General features: G+C 49.0%; 1 protein-coding gene across 2 annotated transcripts in view; it reads left to right on the forward strand.

Moving 5' to 3' along the window:
- The window catches only part of HDAC3 (histone deacetylase 3), a 277,173-nt gene that overhangs the window by 206,874 nt on the left and 50,195 nt on the right, over window positions 1-20,104 (forward strand). For both annotated transcript variants that reach the window (XM_086931362.1, XM_086931363.1), the window contains one exon: window positions 13,342-13,499. In XM_086931362.1, coding sequence (XP_086787488.1) covers window positions 13,342-13,499 — 158 coding nt within the window. The remainder of the gene's footprint in view (window positions 1-13,341; window positions 13,500-20,104) is intronic.

The raw sequence follows: 20,104 nt of genomic DNA on the forward strand, positions 1-20,104 counted from the left end.
ATACCCACCCCAGGCATGAGACTAGATCCAGAAAACTTTTTGCTACAGCATCCCTGCACTGGGGGGACGGCACCACGTGACTCCGCCCTGACGTCGTCCGCGTCCATGACGTCAGCGAGGATACAAAAGTCCCACCCCGGCACGCCCTCGTCAGTTTTTTCTCTTTTCCACTTGCAACACAGATCCGGATTATGTCCTGGCCTGTTTTTTGACCTTCTATTGTTTTACACTCTTGGTTTTAAGTGGAACAGTGTTTAAATGCCTTCGAGCTTCAAGACGTGTACCTCCTGTGCGCGTCCCATATCGGCTGCGGACCCTCACCCAATTTGCATGTGGTGCCTAGCTGAACACCACAACTCGGAGAGCTGCAGCGCCTGCCAGCACCTTAAGCCTAAGTCTCGGCGGGAGCCACGGATGAAGTTGCTGTTGTCGCACTTGTCCAGGTTGGTGGCATCCCCGCGTCTGTCCCCCACCTCGGAGGCATGGAACCGCCGGTTTCGTCTTTCGCTGCGGCCCCAAGGGCGTGACTCGTCGGCTGGTGGGTCCCTTCGTTTGTCTCCGAGGCCTTGTCCTCTTTTGACGGTGGGCTCCTGCTCCCCCCGGGACATGCACCCCTGTCTGTCGCCTTCCTATCCGCCGTTTCCTGGCGCAGAAGCCACTAGGGCCCAAATGAAAGCCTACACAGCGGTGCTGCAGGCTTCTTTGGCCCTTTCTCCAACACCGGAGACGTCCGCGGAACCCTTGCCTCGCGCGGGGCCTTCCGCAGAGTTGCCGGCAGCAGCGCTGGAATTTCTGGCTCCAGGTCATGGGAGGGTGGTGCCGCCGAGGTGCGGTCCTTCGGGGCGTACCTGCCTTGCCACAAATCCCTACGGGGCTCCCTGTGGCGTCGCAGGAGACAGCTGTGACTCTGGTCCTGTCCCTGAGTCTCGCTTGGTCCTCTGAGAAGGCAGCTGCCTCACCAGAGGCCGAGCCGGCGCTGTTTCGGTGCCAGGAGCCAATTTGCATGTCTCCCGTGAGGGTGCCTGTCCTGATCTACGGGGCCATGTGTTGGATGGTAGGGTGTTGGCCGCGTTTATTCTCCGTGCGGGTTTGGATGTTGCCGATGCTCTCAGCCGAGCTATGGCCAATTCTGTGGCTCTCCGTCGCCATGCCGGTCTACGTGATGCTGTTTTTCCTGAAAATATCCAGGAATGCTTGGTTGATCTACCCTTTGAGGGGGTCCTTCTGTTTAACACTCATGCGGACTCCGCCATTCGTTGCGGGGCTCCTTCCTGCACCTCCTCCTCAGTAGGTGGTTTTGTTGATCCTCCTTATCTTAGTGGGAGGTGTTATCCCACTGTCTCCTGGAATCTGGTGTTGGGTGACAGTTACACTTTCTGTGCCCTCAGGGACTGGGGTTGGCCTACCTCTTCAATTGGTTCAGCCCCCCCTTTGGGCAAAGTGTGTTCTTTTTGGCTGCTTACTAAGCCTTCTGTGGTTTCTGCCGCAGGTTTTCTAATTTGTTCTCGAATACGGGATTTTCTTCCCTAAGCGTGGTTTCCATACTTCTTGGGCTGTGTCCTACCCTACGTGGGGTATTTATAGCTATTGTTTGACCCTGTCTTACACTGGGAGGGTGTGGACTCCCCCTTGCGGGTTCCCTGCCCTTCCTGGTGTTGCTGTATGCCGCTGATGCGTTTTCCTGGGCAGCTGAAGCCTTGTGCTGCAGTGTTTTTGCCCTTTTCTGCCATTTGGTCTGGTGTCTAGAGGGGGTATTTTCCTGTGTTGATGACTTGGTTTGTCCTACTTGTTTCTCCTCTTGTTTTCCGGCTGGTTGCTTGTTGGCTCCCGGCTTTGCCTGCCTGGGTGTTGTGGTCTGAATGTTTAGTTCTGTGGCGCTTGTCGTCGTCCTGCTACGCTGCGGTTTCTTCTGGTCTGCTGCCAGGGGCCTTGGGGTGAGACCTGGCGTCCCTGCTTCTGGTTTTCGGTAGCCTTATGGGTCTCATCCACCTGCCTTGTTACTGTGGCGCTGTTCTGTCTGGCCTGTTGACCAGCTGTGATGAGTTTGGCCGCCCTCTTCACTGGGTGTGTTCCCGATGGAGGGCTCTTGCCCTCGTTTCTGCTTCTTCGCCTTGGAGTCTCTGGGTTACTCTTCTTCCTCAGTACTCCCCTGCGTTGCCTGCACCTGGGGCTTCCGGTGGAGGCCCCTGATACATTGGCTCCTGACCTCCTCTCTTATTGCCTGTCCCTGGGGCTTCCAATGGAAGTCCCTGGTACATTGGCTGCTGGTGTCCTTTCGTATTGCCTGTACCGGGGGCTTCCGGTGGAGATCCCTGGTACATTGGCTGCTGGTCTCCTTCTGTATTGTCTGTACCGGGGGCTTCCGGTGGAGGTCCCTGGTACATTGGCTGATGGCCTCTTTTCGTATTGTCCTTCCTTCTCCTGCTTGGTGAGGGCGGGGCTGCCGTTTGTCACTGTGACACATCCCCTGTGGGGCGGTGTTCTCCATGACGATGAGGTTCTAGTCGGGCTAGGGGGAGAAAGAGGCTCTTTTCCTGTCCCTGTGGCTCTTCCCCTTTTGAGGGGACTGGGTATACTTCCCTGTCCCGGCGATTTGTCCCCTGTCATTGCCTTGGGTTTGCCTGAGCTGGGTAGGTCCTCTTGCAGACCTTCCTTCCCCTTGGGTATGGCTAAGGTATCTATTCTACGTTAAGGAATCTGTGGCTAGTAGTCTCCATCAGATGTTCGCATTACTTACCTTTGGTAACGATGTATCTGGTAGAGACGATTCTAGCCGCAGATTCCTTCACAACCCGCTCTTCCTCCCAGTTCTGCTAGAGCTCTTGGGCTTCTGCACTTGTCTGCATAGGGGTGGTTGTCTTTTTGCGAGTGCCCTTTTCTTTCTCCCTCCTTCGGGGGATGCTCGCCTTGTTGTTGGTCCATTTTTTAAACTTTTGTAGGCACCTCTGCGCCCCTGCACCCTAGTCTCCAGCGTGGGATTCGCTCATGCTGCTTCTTCCCTTAGTTACTGCACTTCTGTCTTTGGCAGTCCTTGGGCTTGAGGTGCCTTGGCTGGTCTCGACTTTGGCTTATGGGAGACTTTCTCCCTGCTGGTATTGTCTGAGGCTGAATGGTCATTGCTCTCCGTTCTGACCTTGGTGTCTCCTTCTGTTCCAGGCGGTGGCTGCAGACTTCTTGGTCTGCTGTGTATTTTTCACATGCTTCTGCCCCGGGAAGTGCCCTGTTCTTTCATTTCAGATCTTGGTGCCTCAGTACCTGACTCTATTTCATGTTCCAGTATTCTCACAGTTTTGTTAGTGAGGGCTCCGTGTTGTGGCGCTGAAAAGTTCTCTGAAGAAAACAGACGTGGGAGCGCCGGAGTGGAACTTGTGTACCATCGCTGACGTCATGGACGCGGACGACGTCAGGGCAGAGTCACATGGTGCTGGCGCGCAGGGATGCTGTGGCAAAAAGTTTTCCGGATCCAGTCTCACGCCTGGGGATAATTCTACGTTAAGCAATCTGCGGCTAGAATTGTCTCTACCAGATACATCGTTACCGAAGGTAAGTAACTCGTACGACTGGGCGAGGCTGGTTATTGTGTTAGCAAAGTGAAATATAGCTCAGCACTGGGGAACAAGACTGACTCCTACCCATCGTCAATGATGTTGTGACATATACTGATTTCTCTGTTATCATTTCATTGTCTATGTCCACAGGGGGTGCCCCAAAAAATTGACTTGGATACGGGGCAAATGGAATGCTTTCCAGGGCAACATCTGTGAGCATCCCAGGTGGAATCGTCAGAAGTCAGTGAATAAAGGACAAAGTCCAAAGATAATGCGACGAGTAATATAACTCTGTAGCTATGTTGTCAATGAGTAAGAGACAAAAACTGTCGAATAGCATATAAGGCAAACAACTCATGTATAATTCCTTATAACACCGTGTATGTATCATTCCATTTTATTGTAATGTACCGATTGTCAACAGTTACAAAATGCCAATAAAAAAATGTATTCTTTACTTTGTTTTCTTACAATTATTGGCACCCACTCGGTGGCAGGATCCGCCACCTACTGACCCACTGGAAGTCAATAACATCTAACAAGTGGGGTTTATCGATTATCCAGAAGGCTTACTCTATCCCTTTTCTGGAAAACCCACCAACTTGCCACCCATGTATGACCAGTTGATGGAGGACCATCTCACCTTAGTCCCTCAGGAAGTGTTGGTTCTTTTGGCCAAAGGAGCCATCAAGAGGGTGTTGCATCACAGTAAGTTGTGGATGCTATTCCCACTATTTTCTGGGGCCCGAGAGGGAGGGAGGCCTTAGTCTCAACTTCTTCCTGAAACAGGAGAAGTTCAAAATGCTCACACAAGCAGAAATCCTGTCTGTCCTTGACCCTGGATAGTGTTGTTGGGCTTACAGGACGCTAATTCCACATTCCCATCTTGACGGCCTACAGGCGCTATCTGCGGTTCACTGCGGGCCATGAGCACTTTGTTTTCCAAGCTCCCCTTTCGCCTCACCAGCACCCCTGGGGTGTTAACGAAAGTGATGGTGGTAGTTGCAGCACACTTACAATGGTCATGAGTTCCAATCTTTCCCTACCTCAACGATTGGCTGTTAAAGGCTGACTCTTACACGGCAGTCGTCTCCCACTTCTAGATTCAGTGGACCTCCTGCACTCGTTAGCCTTCACTTTCAGCATGCCGAAGTCACACCTGACTCAGTCTCATATGCTCCCTTTCATTGGGGCTGTTCTGGACACCGTGCAGTTTCAGCCTCAGGTCAGGTCAAAAGTTTTTATTGAGCGCAACTTATCACAGCAAGGTCTCAAGGCGCTTGGGCAGAAAAAAACAGTTGACTAAGCCAGGAAGTGTTGCAAGAAGCGGCAGGCAATATTTCGGGAACAGCCATGTTTTAAGACCTACCCAGAAGAGGTTGTGTTCAGAGATGGATAGAAGGTGAGGGGGCAGTTTATTCCACAGCCGAGGGGCAAGTAGGAGAAGGAGCGGTGGCCATTTCGGGAGGTACGGACACGAGGCTGAAACAAAAGTGATTTATTGCTGGATCTTAGAGGTCTGTTTGGTACATACCAATTAAGTTTCTTTAGGAGGTATTTAGGGCCAGTGTTATACAGGATGGCGTGAGTCAGACTCATGATCTTGAAGTGGCTTCTCTGACGTATGGGGAGCCAATGGAGCTTTTTCAAAGTCGGGGTGGAGCGAGTTCTGGGTGGAAGGTCAAGAGTCAGTCTGGTGCAGCGTACTGCAGGGTCTGCAGTTTGGAAAGCAGATCTTCGTTGAGTCCAGCAAACAGGGCATTGCCGTAATCAAGCCGGTTGATGACCAAACCCTGCACCAGAGGCTTCCTGGCTTCAATTGGAAGCCATTTGAAGATCTTCCGGAGATTACCATAATCCCATAGCAGATGCCGATTACCTGGCTGACATGACTTTTCATGGACAGGAAGCGATCTATTGTTAGCCCAAGGTTGCGGATTGCTTGTTTTGGGGGGGGGGGGGGGGGGGACAGGAGCCCAATTCGGAGGCCACCACTCTTGTGACCAGATTTAATCAGCCTTGCCAAACAGAATAATGTCAGTTTTGCTGCAATTTAGTTGGAGTTTGTTAATGTTCATCCAGTTACTTATATCAATCATGCAATTTTAAAGCGGGAGCGAGTGTCAGAGTAGTCTGAGCCGCATGTGATAAGTAACTGGGTGTCGTCGGCATACGATACGGTTTCGAAGCCGTAAGTTTTAATGACGTTAGCCAGCGGGGTCAGGTACAGATTGAACAGCATAGGACTTGAGATTGATCCTTGGGTACCCCCACGGTAACTGGGCGGCTGCTGGAGGTCAGGGAGTCAACTTGAACTGTGGTGGAACGGTCAGTAAGATCGTTTCCCAACCAGTCAAGGGCTTTTCCTCTGATACCAAACTCCCACAATCGATGTTTCAGGATGTTGTGGGAGATGGTATCAAAAGCTGCCGATAGGTCCAGAAGGACCAGAATTGCCGACTCCCTTTTGTCCAACCTAAGCCTGATATTATCCACAATCTCTAGGACTGCGGTCTCTGTGCCATGGGCAGCACGGAAGCCGGAATGGGAAGGTTCTAAAATCCTGTGTGTCTCCACAAATGTAGTAAGCCGCTTGTTCACTAAGTATTCCATTACTTTCCCAAAATAGGGCAGTAGGGAAATGGGCCGATAATGAACCATTTGGGTGGGGTCATTTGAGGTTTTTTTAAGAATAGGCCTAACTAGAGCGTGTTTCCATTTTGTAGGTACCCTGGCTTGTTCTAATGAAGAGTTCAAAATGTTTGAGCGTGTTGGCCAGTAATGGTATGATTTTGGTACAAGAACGGAGAGGGGGATCCGTAGGGGAACCAGATTTTACTTTGTTTAGGCCTTCGAGTACTTTGGTGATAGTTATCAGGTCAAATTGAGTTAGGCAAGGAATGACCGTATGTGCATCCGGGAGGAGGTTTACCCGTGTTTTATTAATTTGCTGAAATTGGCCTGGATCAGTGTTCGAGAAGGAGGAGTAAATTGTTTTAATGTTATTATCGAAGAAAACGGACATAGAGTCCATCCATTCTTGGTTGGGCAAGAAGTGAGACTGTTCGGCCCGGGGCGAAGTAAATTCTTTTAGTATTTTATATAGTTCCTTTCTAGAATGGGCTGCATTATTTATCCGTAGAGTAAGGTAAGTCTTTTTAGCCGATTTGATGTTTTTTAAGTAGAGCGAATGCAGTAGCTTGTAGCTATTTCTGTCCTCCTCAGTTTTAGATTTACGCCATTGTCGTTCAGCTGCTCAGCTGTATTGTTTGTCGTTTTTAAGGCAGCAGTGAACCATGGCGATGCAATACATTTCATATTGACATTTGTCCTGGGGATTACCTTTAAAATGGTGGAATCTAAGTTGGTAGCCATTTGTTCCACTGAGGTTTCCAGATTTGTTTGTTGCAATTTTAAATGTGTTTGGAAGACTTCCGGGGTCAGTTTGTGCCTTGGGCAGATGAGGGCTCTTTTTTTATTATCGGAAGTGAACTCGGGAGGTGATAGGAGGCTGAACTTTAGAAGGTGATGGTTCGTCCATAGCATGGGAAGCGGGGCCCCATTCACTCAAACGGTGACTCCAGGCTATGAGTCTGATGTCTCAGCCTTTATCCCGGATTTTGGAGAGACTGACTCAGATGCTGTTGATTCTCATAGCCTTCTGGTTATGTTAAAAAGTCTCATATAGCGCACGTCTACTTTTAGGTGTCTTGGCACTTGCTAAACATAAACATGCTGAGACCGTTAGTTGTTAAATAACCACGTCTTTAGCTCTTTCCTAAATGCGAGTAGGGGAGAGATGTCGCTAAGATGTGGAGGGAGAGTAATCCAGAGCCTAGTCGTGCGATTAACAAAGCTCCTTCCTGCTCAGTTAATTTTCCTAAATGTAGTAGTGGCGACCATTCTGGCACTAGTCGAACTGAGGAGACAATCAAAATGTTTCCATAGAAATTCCGGTCCTGCATTATACAGTGCTTTATGAGCCACACCGAGAACTTTAAATTTGATTAGCTTCTGTACCAAGCGGCAGTGTCGTTTTTGAATAGCTGAGTAGATTCAGTAGAATTTAGGAAGATTCAAAATCATTCTGGCTGCTACATTTTGGACTGATTGAAGCTTTCTAATCAGTTTTTCCCTGAAGGTTCATTTACAATCCATTGCAGTAGTCCAGTTTTGAGAGAACTAATGCTGAGACCACAGTTGTCCTGGATGTGTTGGAAATACAAGGGAGGATTTTTCTTAACATTCTAATTATGTGGAATGAAGAGTAGACTACCTTGGATACTTGGGCTTCATATTTGAGCTTATCAATGATGAAGCCCACGTTTTTGGCTTTGGCCACGGGTAAAGGAGGCGGACCCAAGCGATCAGGCCACCATGCAGGAAAATATTGCCGAAGAGTATTACCACAGTTTCACCTGAGTTAAGTTTTAAACAATGCTTACTCAGCCAGAAGCTTATGGCAACCATACAGTCATGTAATCTTGATGGACCTGAAGAGTCTTTGCCAGCTGGGTGTCCTCCGCATAGGAGGTAGGACTTAAGTTAGAACCTTTGATCAAGGAGGCTAATTCAGAAAGCTATATATTAAACAGGGTTGGGCTCAGCGAAGAGCCCTGAAGAACACTGCAAAGCAATGTGAAAGGTAGGGAGTTATAATGGCCCAAAGTTAGGATTAGAGCTCTTTCCGAAAGGAAGGATGATAGTAGTCTGTGGGCCATATCTTTGACTCATATGGCATTCAAACGGTGGACCAGGAGCTCATGGTCCACTGTGTCGAACACCGCTAATAGGTTCAATAAAATGAGGGCCACTGATTCCCCCATTGTCCACTGAAGTTCTTATTTCTTCTGTAGTTTTTAACAAGGCAGTTTCAGTACTGTGGTTTGCTCTAAACCCTAACTGATTAGGGTCCAACTGATGATTATCGAGGATGAATTTTGATAGTTCTAGATTGATAATCTTTTCAGCAATCTTCACTTGGAGAGGAAGTCTAAAGATGGGACGATAGTGGGCAGGGTCATTTATATCAAGAGTTGGCTTTTTTTTAAAGGAAGAATATAAGCTTGTTTCTATATCATGGGAAACATCCCTGTGAAAACATTTGCTTGAATGTGGAGGATAGGTAGATGGAAATACGCTATACAGCAAGTTTTAATATCCTAGGGGGAAATGGGTCGTCCGGTGATCCTGATTTAGAAGCTAGTAGAAAAGTGGTTACTTGATCAGGAGAGGTGGATGTAAATTCCAAAAGTGGGGGGTATCCAACCACTTCCTGATGACTCAACTGAGTAGTAACCTTGGATTTTGAGTTGTCAAATATGTTAAAGATTTGGTCGCCCTTATCTCTAAATGTAAAAGCTGGAGTGTCACTGAATTTGGCAGGGACTGTCTGGGACACAGTCAGGGACTTGGGCAAGGACTGGGAAATGGGTAGTAAAAGCACACAGAAAGAGGAGTAGAGCGCTGCCCAGGATCATACAGGAAGTCAGAGGAGAAAAGGGAACCAAAGGATAAGCCTGCACGAAGGAAAAAGATGGCTAGGACTCAGAAAGGACAGGCACTCGTGAGGTGATTTAGCATTCAGAAAAACTACACCCAAGACGAATGTGCAAGACATATATATGAAACAACATTAATAGTAAAGGGGCGTGTGGGGTAAAGTACTCAGGAGCTCCACAAGGTGAGACAAACTCAGTACGTTTCTCACTCACAATTGCTTTTACAGATACTGACTGCAAATGCCCACATAAAGGATATGCATGCAAAGGCAGGGTCTGTGGAGCTTATACCTATGGCGATGTTATAAATGTAGCTTAGAGACAATACTCACAGTGAACAAGAAACATCACCTAGGTAGTCAGCCGTGCCCACGGATCCTGGCGATCAAACAGGAACACGCAAGGCAGTAACAGCAAGGGGGTAGAACTAAACACGAGCACAATAGACAAGGAGCTACCAAGGAGGAGTGCTTAGCAGGAAAGGAAGGAATTCACAGGGCACACTTGGCAGAAAGCAGGTAACAAACATACAAGGTAACAGAAGCAAGACAGCAGAATAGAAAGACAGCAAATTAGGAACTGGAACCAAGGAAATGGGAAGAAAGGCTGGGACTCGAAAAGGATATACAGAAGGGGAGGCTACAAGGGTATACTAATATAGTGCAGGTTCAGGAATCAAGAAAACAAAGTAGCATAGAAGGCAGTGCTGGAGCAAGATAAGAATTTAGCAAAAGCTCAAAAGCCAAGGTAGCACTGCAAGCAGTGCTAGTTCAGGAACAAGGGAAACTGTTGTAGCTCAGGAAGAAGGAATGTTAAGGCTCAGGAGCAGGAAGTAGAATTGAGCTCAAGCTCAGGAGTCAAGGTAGCACTGCAGGCAGTGCTAATTCAGAGACAAGGGAAAATGCTGCAGCGCAGGAACAAGGAATACTAAGTCCCAGGAGTTGAGGTTGCACAGCAGGCAGTGCTAATTCAGGAGAAGGGAAATTGCTGCAGTTCAGGAACAAGGAATAACTAAATCTAAGGAAACACTTGAAACAAGGATATGAAAGGCTCAGGAGACAATGGAAACAAGGATCGGTCTCACGGGAATACAGCTACAATGACCAACGCTGGCCGGAAGGGAGCTGGGGCTTAAGAGCCCACAGTAATCGGATGCATCTGTTGTGAGCAGGCTAGCAGCAGCTAGCCACAGATGGGCTGTATTCCGCCACCCATCCTGGGTCTGCAGGGGTGGAGACGAAGCAGTGAGCAGGGAATTCTAGGTAGTGGAGTTCCAAGCATGAGCAGGCTGGATTTCAATTCCCACATAGTGTCTAAATGGCTGGAAGTCAGGATATGCATGCAGGGCAGGGTCTGAAAGCTTATTAGAACACTGGAAAGTCCCATTATGTGGCCTCCTGGTGGTGAGTAAGAGAGCACAGGGAGCGAATCGTGACAGAATTGTTGACTATGGATAGTCGAGTTATTTTTCTGGACCGACGTAAGCCTCATAATCACCTGAAATCATTCTTTGTTAGGGTTAGAGGCATTCTCAATCATTTGAGTATAGCAGAGACTTTTTTCATTGACACTTGCCTTTTGGCACATGAAGGCCTCTGCAGTGGCACCTGAAGCTCCAGTGTGCCATGCATCTCCGACTTGGTCCAGATCTCGGAGGGCACTACAACAGACCTGCAGTGGTGGCTGACAAACTGCGATTAGTTCAGCATCAAACCCCTCTCCCTTTCCCACTCTGGCCTGACAGTGGGCACAGATGCATCACTCCTGGGCTGGGGCAATCATCTGCGAGAGGTGGAAATCAGGGGACTCTGTTCTCCAGTGGATTTCGAGAGTCATATGAACTTGCTGGAGCTCCAGGCGATCCTATTGGCATTGAAAGCCTTTCTTTCTTCGATCAAATGAAGGCTAGTGCAGGTGTTCATGGGCAACACCACCCCCATGTGGTATTGCAACACACTGCTGGAGTGAGGATTGTGGATCTGCACCTCTGGACATGGCTAGAACGACAGGGCATTTCCCTGGTGGTTGAACACCCGGCGAGCTCCTTGAACTTCAGGGCTGGTTAAATCAGCCATCGATGCCTAGCTGATCACAGGTAACGCCTACATCTGGAAGTGGTGCAAGGTCTCTTTCGAGAGTCGTGAGGGGCTTGGTTAGATCTGTTTGCCACCACCGTGAATGCACAATGTCAGCAGTTTTGTACAGCAAGAGTTTCTAAGTTGGTTCTCTCTCAGAGACGCTTTTGGTTCAGGAACGACCAGGCTTATGTCACTCTTGTGGCTCTGGGCTGGACACACAAAGTTTGGTATTGCAAACTTCTGAGCATGAGCATCGGTCCTCTGATTAGGTTGCCCCTTCAAGAGTATCTCCTGTTGCAGCAGCAGGAGAGGGTTCTGCACACGCCTTCATGTGTGGAGATTGAGCAGCGACAATTGACCTCTTTCGACCTTTCTTCCGAAGTCTGTGATGTTATCTTGACAACTATGCATCCCTCCACCAAGATAATATACCCTTGCCATTGGGACACATTTGTGGCTTGGTGCACATCCAGAAAGATTGGTCCACCCTTTCTGCACCCTAATCTGAGGTTCTACAGTTCATTCTTTCTTTGGGCCAGCAGGGCTCTGCTCTGGGAACTATTAAAGGTCACTTGTATGCCATCTCTGCATTTTTGCAATTTGTATTTGTTCAAGTCACCCTTTGTGACTAGGTTCCTGAAAGGGCTACAACATATGTTTACCCCCTATGCCATTCATTATGCCCCAATTGGATCTTAACCTGGTCCTTACCTTCCTCATGTGTTCTCCCTTTGAGCCATTATATAACTGCCCACTTCGCTTATTGATTTTCAAATTCGTTTTTCTACTGGCCGAACCATTTGCCGGGAATGGCAGTAAGCTGCTGCCCTCTCTGTCCAACCGCCTTATGCCACCTGTTTCTCAGACAAGCTAGTTCTACGGACTCATGCCTCTTTCCTACTGAAGGTTGTCGCACCGTTTCATGTAGGTCAAAACATTGCCTTCCCTATCTCCTTTGCTCCACCGCACCCATCCAAAGAAGAGGAGAGACTCAAGAAGAGCGTTGTCATTCTACATTGACCTCACACAACAAGGTTTCCATGTGGACAATCAACTCTTTGTAGGATACTTGGGTGGCTAGAAAGGAAAGACAATGGAGAAATGGGCTAACTCACAATGGATAGTGCTCTGCATCAATATCTGCTATGCATTGGCCAAGAAGCAACCCCCTTGCGTTCTCATTATACCAGAGCCAAGGCTGCAACTACTGCGTTAGCTCAAGGAGTCCCTGTCCTAGAAACCTGCCAGGCAGCCACATGGGTGTCTTTGCATGCATTCACCAAGCACTACTGCCTGGTTCTTCAGGTCTGTTACGACTGGTCATTCACCTGTTCGGTCCTGCAGGTCTTTTTGGTCTAAATCTGTTTGTAGACCCACTTCCAGGGAGGTATTGCTTGGGTATCTGTTCTAAGGTAAAGAATCTGAGACTAGAAGTCTGTATCAAATGAACAAGTTACTTACCTTCAGTAATGCCTTATCTGATAAAGACTCTTCCTGCAGATTCCTTACAAACCTTCCCATCCACCATGTTCTGCGAACTGATTCATTAGGGTCTCCCCTTTTTAGGACGTTGGTATTGCACACCAGGGTGACACTTTGTGTCTTTGTGCTTCTGCCATGGAAAGTCATGAAAAGTAACTGAACTGCAAGCTTGGGTGGACCCTTTATAGGCACTGCATATGTCACTTCTGGTACCACTGATGCAGAGCCAAACAACACCACCTACTGACGCGCAGTGGTACTGCTCGAAAATTTCTAGATCTAGTGTGACACCTGGGAAACATTATATGGTAGATAATGTACAACTAGATAGTCTTTACCTTATAAGGAATTACCAAAGGGAAGTGACTCGTTCCTTTTGTACACCACCAAAACAAATCATTCCACAGTATGTCATCTTTCATATTGAGGTAGAACAAGGCTGTTTACATTTTTCTATCCTATCAAAGTGATTTTTAACAGTTGGTAGTATTCTCCCTCTGTTACTAGTAAAGGATATACACAACTCTATTCAAACCTGCTTTTTCTATTGATTTATGTGGGGTATCCTCCTCAAATGTGTTCCATAATTTCACCATAAGAGTCAATAAGGTTTTTAGTACAACATGGTGCAAAGCGTGAGGTGAAGGAAACCTTTTCAAGCACTTAAAGCATTAATTTAACCTTACTATTAAAGTGTCAGATGGCCTTAATGTGGTTATGATTTCTCTACAGTACCTCGACCAAATAAGGCAGACTATTTTTGAGAATCTGAAGATGCTAAACCATGCACCGAGCGTCCAGATCCATGATGTACCCTCCGACCTGATTAGTTTTGATCGTGCAGATGAACCTGATCCAGAAGAGCGAGGTTCTGAAGAGAATTATTCCAGGTAAAGGCAGCAAACCTCCCATTCTTTGTTCCCTTTAGAGTTATTTTTTATTCCTACTCTGCTTGGATGTATCCATTTTCCCTGGCGCACAAAAACAAGTTGATAGATTTCAACATGGTTTCAAGATATACATAGGGTTTTAATATTCTACTGCGATGGTCTGTGTGTGTATATGCAACTTCAGAGTGGAATGGAGCATCTTTGAGAAGGAATACTGTATGTGGAGTGGATACAATTCTATTTACATTGGTGAGTGAGCAAAATGGTGGTGTGGGGCAGATCGCACTGCTTCGGTTTGCTGTTTCAGGTACTCTTTCCGTTAGTTTGTCTCTATCTGTAGTGTTGTACTGAAGAAACACAATTTCTTGTATTCCTTCTCATCTCTTTAGTGGGTATGACAATGGAAAAATGGGGATCTCATTTTTAAGTGTTTCAAAACCACAAACTCTTCTGCTACCCATAACCCAAAAGAGCAGATTTGCTGTGGGTGATTTGATGAGTAGCGCTAATGTGCATGCTAATGAACCTGTCTAGCAGGAGTTTCAGAGCCTCAGCTGTCATGTTGCACCCAGCCTAGTGCAACTGTGAGTAAGACAAACCTAAAATGTATGTTATAGTATGTCAAAAAGGTTTTGGGAGAATTTCTGGTGGCCTGGAAGGTGGCAATGGAATGGCAGATCTAGCTATGTGGGTCTCCACTACATGTGTGGCTGGTGAAGACCCAAGTGACTGCCACTCTTCTTCCACAGTCTCTATGCCTTCCAATCCCAGCTACTAAAAGCCATCAAGAATCTTGAGCACGGAATACACGAAAGTGCTGTTATCCAGTATTTGGGTGTCTTTCAGGCAGTACAAACAAAACCTACTCGCTCAAGTGGAAAAGGTTCTGCATGTGGTGTTCGGACCACGGTCTGCGGCCACTGGATGTCACCCCGGTACAGATATTGCCGTACCTCCTCCAACTAGCACAGTCAGGACTAGCTCATGCTTCCATTAAGGTTCACCTGGCGGCTATCTCTAGGTTCACCAGAACCTTCTCGGGGCCTTCCCTGTGGTCAAGTAGGCTGGTCAAACAATTCCTGAAAGGGCTCTACAGATCCTTTCCGAGGCCACGGAAAGTCCCTCCAACCTGGCAACTGAACCTGGTACTCAACCAACTCATGAGACATCCGTTTGAGCCCATTCACCGAGCGTCTATCAAACACCTCTCCTGGAAAACGGCACTCTTGCTCGCTCTAACATCGGCCAGGAGGGTTAGCGAACTCCAAGCAGTGTCCATTCAAGAACCATATCTACAATTCAGACAGGACAGGGTGGTGCTCAGGCCCAACCCTAAATTTATACCAAAGGTGCCTTCGGACTTTCACCTCAATGAACCGATTGTCCTTAAGTCCTTCTTTGCGAACCCTTCCACGGCGGCGGTAAGGGCGCTGCATTCTTTAGACCTCAAACGATGCCTTAAGTTCTACTTGGATAAAACCAAGGATCTCAGAAAGTCTACTCAGCTATTCGTGGCCTACAGCAGCCCACGAATGGGTTTACCTCTTACGAAACAGAGTATCTCCCGATGGACCTCCTCGGCGATTGCATTCTGCCACGACCAGGCCGGACGGCCTTTGACTGATCGTGTTACTGCTCATTCCACCAGGGCGATGTCCACGTCAGCGGCGCTATTCGCTGGAGTGCCAGTCTTGGACATTTGCCGGGCGGCGACCTGGAAGTCTCCGCACACCTTCTCCAGGCACTACTGCCTGGATATAGAGCTGCAGAAGGACGCAGCGGTGGGCCAGGCGGTGCTACGCCATCTCTTTCAGTGAGGTGAGCCTTACTACATCCCGCCATCCAGGTATGCACATTCATTATGGTTGTATAGTTTCTGCTTACGCTGTTGTTACCAGGTTGTTGATGATTTTCATATTGTCTGACATGACTGCAGAACTGCTTGCTTTACACATGTGCTTTACAAATGTGCATATATAATTGCTGGCTACTCTGATTCAGGCATGTGAATCTATGAAAGACACCCAAATACTGGATAAGAAATGCGTTACTTACCTGTAACAGCAGTTATCCAGTGTTGGTGTCTTTCATAGATTCACATGCAACCCTCCCGCCTCCCCGGTAAGGACTCACATCCCTCTATGCCTATGTTACGCCAACCTACCTGGGTGCGTACGAAAATCTGAGGGACTGAGGCTCCTCCCGGGAAGGTTCTAGAGGGAGGTCGGAGCTGATTGGCTAACGGTGAGAGTTTGGTCCTTTTTACAAAAGGACGTAGAAAGGCTACTAAGGGGAGGCCCTTAGGCCTATTTTCTCTATGTATGTCTATAGGTCATTACTTTTTTATGTACCGGAGGCTCCCGTCTCGGCGACGGGGAATGATTCAGGCATGTGAATCTATGAAAGACACCAACACTGGATAACTGCTGTTACAGGTAAGTAACGCATTTCTTGTGAGTTAGCCCTATGCCTGGAATACCTCTGCTCGTCTGCATTAATAGGTAAATCGTAAAAGATTGGAAGCTACTAAATTAAGTCACATACAGAATCTCTTCCGGATTCACATGCTGTGCATGGTTCCATCATCTATTGGTTTGATTTAGAAATTGTATCTATGTCCCTTTTCCTCCCCCTTTTTAGGTCGAGTCTGGGCAGTGAATGTGCACCTCTGAGAGCAATGCTGTATTGGAGTGTGTATTTGAAGCGCCGCCCACTCTCTGCCCATATTTGTCATTGGCATCTGTCGTTATCCTTTGTAAATACTGGCTTCTGATTCATTAGACTTGTTGTTCCCTCATTTGTAACCTCCCATGAGGACTGGCCCTTTTACTTCGTCATTACACGGTACGTCTTCTTTAGTCTATGAGCACTATTTTCTTTATTGAGTTTCTCTTACTGCAGGAGGATCTCATGCGCAGTTGTGACCAAATATACAACACTAAACCCCTTATAACATATTCACATCATATATTCGTTAATCAAAAATTTCCCACAGAGAGAGAAACAATTTTTTATACAAAATTATTTTGTTTTTATTATCAAATTAGTAAAAATATACTTATTTCATTTATTTTTAGATACATACATATACAATCAATTCTGTATGACTTAAGGATTCATTTGATACACAGGAGCCCCAAGTAAGGGGGAGCAATCCACTAAATAAAGGTACTTGTCTCCACAAAGAACAATAAGGGCAGAAACAAAGAGAAGCACATACTCAAAAAATCACAGTTTAACAAAGACAATATATAACAATTGTGAACATCATGAACAATTTAGACAACATTATTGCGCCGACGCATGTTTACGAAATCCCATGTACCGTCCTTCATCAGGGCGCTGATGTGGTATAGTATTTTCAATATTTAGAAAACCTGATACGTTTAACACATTCGGCAGAAAAATTATAGAATATTTTGAGGCTCAGTCAATAAAATCCAACCATCTCTGTAGGGACAGAATAACCCAATTAATCCTTAAGTTCATAATATTTACTAAATTCACCAAAGTATAAAATCACATAAGGTCAAAATATTACTAACTACTCTGGTAAGTGTCATCAAACAGGTAAAGTGTCATAAAACCAGACATGCTAGCCATCTCCACCTCTTTATAAAAAGAATCTGAAAGAAACAGGTTAGTGTTAGATTCCTTACCTTAGAATATCACCAGGCGTCGGACTGGATCCAGAAAGTTTTGTGTAGCAGTACCCCTGCGCGTCGGTAGGCGTCGTCTGCGGCTCCGCGTTCAGCGTCGTGGTCTCCGGGATGACGTCGTTGGAGTACTTAGACAACGCCCTTGCGTGCTGACGTCCGTTCTTTTTTCCGCGCCAGCTAGTGCAGATCTGGGAAGAGCAGTACTCCTATTCACTTTTTGACTAACTTTTTCGATCTGTTTTGGATCTTATCGAGTCGATTTGCGACTCTGGTGCCGATGGGGATGCCCGGATTAAAATCCTGCGACGACTGTAATCGTCGGTGCCTTTATTGCCTCGGGGCCGACCACAATGACAAGTCGTGCACCGACTGCCTGGCCTTGACGTCGAAGCGCCTCGAGATCCGGCAGTCGGCCTCGCGCTGCTCGAGGTCCCGGTCCAGGAGGAGGTCGAGGGACCGGTCGCTGGGCCACAGTCATCACAGCTCGGCGAGTCGACACCACTCGTCTGGCTCCAAGTCCTCAGGTAAGTCGAGGCACAAGAAGTCGAAGAAGCGACATCGCTCTTCTGACTCACCCCGACGCTCGCGCGGCGCGGCCGGGGGTTCGGGCAACATGACCCCGCCCACGCGGCTCTGTCGGAGCCGCAAGCGCCGCATCCAGCTCCACATCCGCCGGTCCCTGGGCTGAACGCGATGCCGGAGGAGCTCAGCGCCTTCCTCATGGCCATGAGGTTGTGCTTCCCTCCGTCTGTTCCCGCCGAGGTGCTTTCGGGCCCCGCGGACCCATCTGGGAGCCCAAGCGGGACGGTGGCTTCGGCCCTGGCGCCGTTGATGACTTCGGTCCCGACGCCGCAGGGTTCCTCAGGATCCAGGCCTGGATCCGTGACGACGCTGGTAGACTTTATGACTCCGCCGACATCGTCATCAAGAGTGTCGCCCCCGGCGCTGTCCTGGGGCGGCATTGTCTCCGATCCCCACCCCGGTCCGGATCCGGCATCGGATCGGCACCGCCCGGCGCAGTTTTCGACGCTGATTGGTGAACCCTTCACCTACGACCCAGCGCCATCATTTCTTCCTGACCTTCAGGAGATGGATGACGAGGGGGATTGGGAGGGGTCTGAGGACCCTCTGGCACTGCAGTGCCAGTTGAGCCAGGACTGGACATACGAACCTGGGGGAGGCCAGTGGTCTGGACACTTCGCCTGACACTGGTTTTGTCTCCCCCTCCTACCGTGGCTACGGAGGAGGGGGCTGTTTATAGCGTCGTGTTGACTAGGGCAGCCAAGGCCTTGGCTCTTGAGCTCCCAGTTGCGGCCGTGAGGACTAATCTCCTCACTGAGGTGCTCAAACCGCAGGCAAGCTCCTCGAAGCCTCTCCTGCCATTCAACGAAGGCCTCACTGACGTTCTGTTCGGCACCTGGTCCAAGCCCTCTACAGGCCTCCCTGTAGATCGGAACATGGCCCGACACCACCGCCCGGCTCCAGGCGACCCCAGTTTCCTGTCTGTTCACCCCACCCCTGAGAGCCTGGTGATCCAGGCCTCAACTTCCCAGACCACATTCCCAACCGCCCCTCCAGATCGGGAATCCAAAAGGTACGACCAGTTCGGTAAGAAGCTGGTCTCCTCACTGAGTTTGGGGTTGCGGTCTGTCCACACCGCCTGCCTTTTGGGCCGTTACTCCCACTCTTTGTGGCATACGGTTGTGGAAGTGCTGCCGCAGTGCCCGGCGGAGGTCCAAGCAAAGCTTACCCAAGCCCTTGTGGAGGAAAGGGATGTAGCATGATATTCTGTTTGGTGTGGCCTAGATACCACAGACTCGCTAGGCAGGGCAATTGCAACAGCGGTGGCGGTTCGCCGCCACGCCTGGCTGAGGTCCGCCAACTTTTTGGGCTATGTCCAAGCCTCTCTTATGGACATGCCCTTTAATGGCAGTCGCCTCTTTGGCGACAAGGCCGACAGCGCGCTGGAGCATTTCAAGGACTCCAGGGCTACGGCCAAGTCCTTGGGCCTCGGCCAACGCCAGCAGACTTCCGCCTTTTGCCCCTTTCGTGGCCAAGGAAGTGGCGCCCCCACAAGTCCAGCTAGCCACAGGCAGCAGAACCAACCTCAACGCGGTCGTGGACGTGGTAACTGCCGTGGCGGTGCCGGGGGTCACACACAAGGTCAGTCCACACCCGCCCCCGCAGCATCTGCCTCAAAATCCTCCAAGTTTTCAGGCCCATTCGACGCCAGTGGGGGGCAGGGTTCGCCATCACCTCCTCCACTGATGCTCCATCACATCGGACAGGTAGGTGCTGCAAATCGTCCGAAGGGGCTACTCCCTCCCCTTCGAGGCGACCCCTCCAGCCATGCCACCGCAGTACCACCGCATGTCAGGGGATCACTTGCAACTTCTGCAGGAGGAAGTTACGTCCCTCTTGGCCAAGGGGGCCGTCGAGTGCGTACCTGGGCCAGAAGTAGGACGTGGTTGCTATTCCCACTACTTTCTGGTACCCAAGAAGGGCAAAGGGGGCCTACGCCCTATCTTGGATCTAAGGAGCGTCATCCTCTTCCTCCGGAAGGAAAAGTTCAAGATGCTGACTTTGGCTCATGTCCTAGCTGCCCTGGACCCAGAAGACTGGATGGTAGCGTTGGACTTGCAGGACTCATATTTCCACATCCCCGCCCTGCCGGGCCCACCGGCGTTACCTGCGGTTCACGGTAGGCCATGAGCACTCTGTTTACCGTGCTCCCCTTCGGCCTTACCCAGTGCCCCAAGGGTGTTCACGAAACTGATGGCGGTGGTCGCAGCTCATCTGTGCAGATTAGGGGTTTCAGTCTTCCCCTATCTCGACGACTGGTTGTTGAAGGTGGGCTCGCCCCAAAGAGTTGTCTCCCACCTCCAGACTACGGCCGACCTCCTGCACTCGCTCGGGTTCTCCATCAAAGTGCCGAAGTCACACCTG

This window comes from Lissotriton vulgaris, chromosome 7 (genome assembly GCF_964263255.1).
Source record: "Lissotriton vulgaris chromosome 7, aLisVul1.2, whole genome shotgun sequence".
NCBI classification, from domain to species: Eukaryota; Metazoa; Chordata; class Amphibia; order Caudata; family Salamandridae; genus Lissotriton; species Lissotriton vulgaris.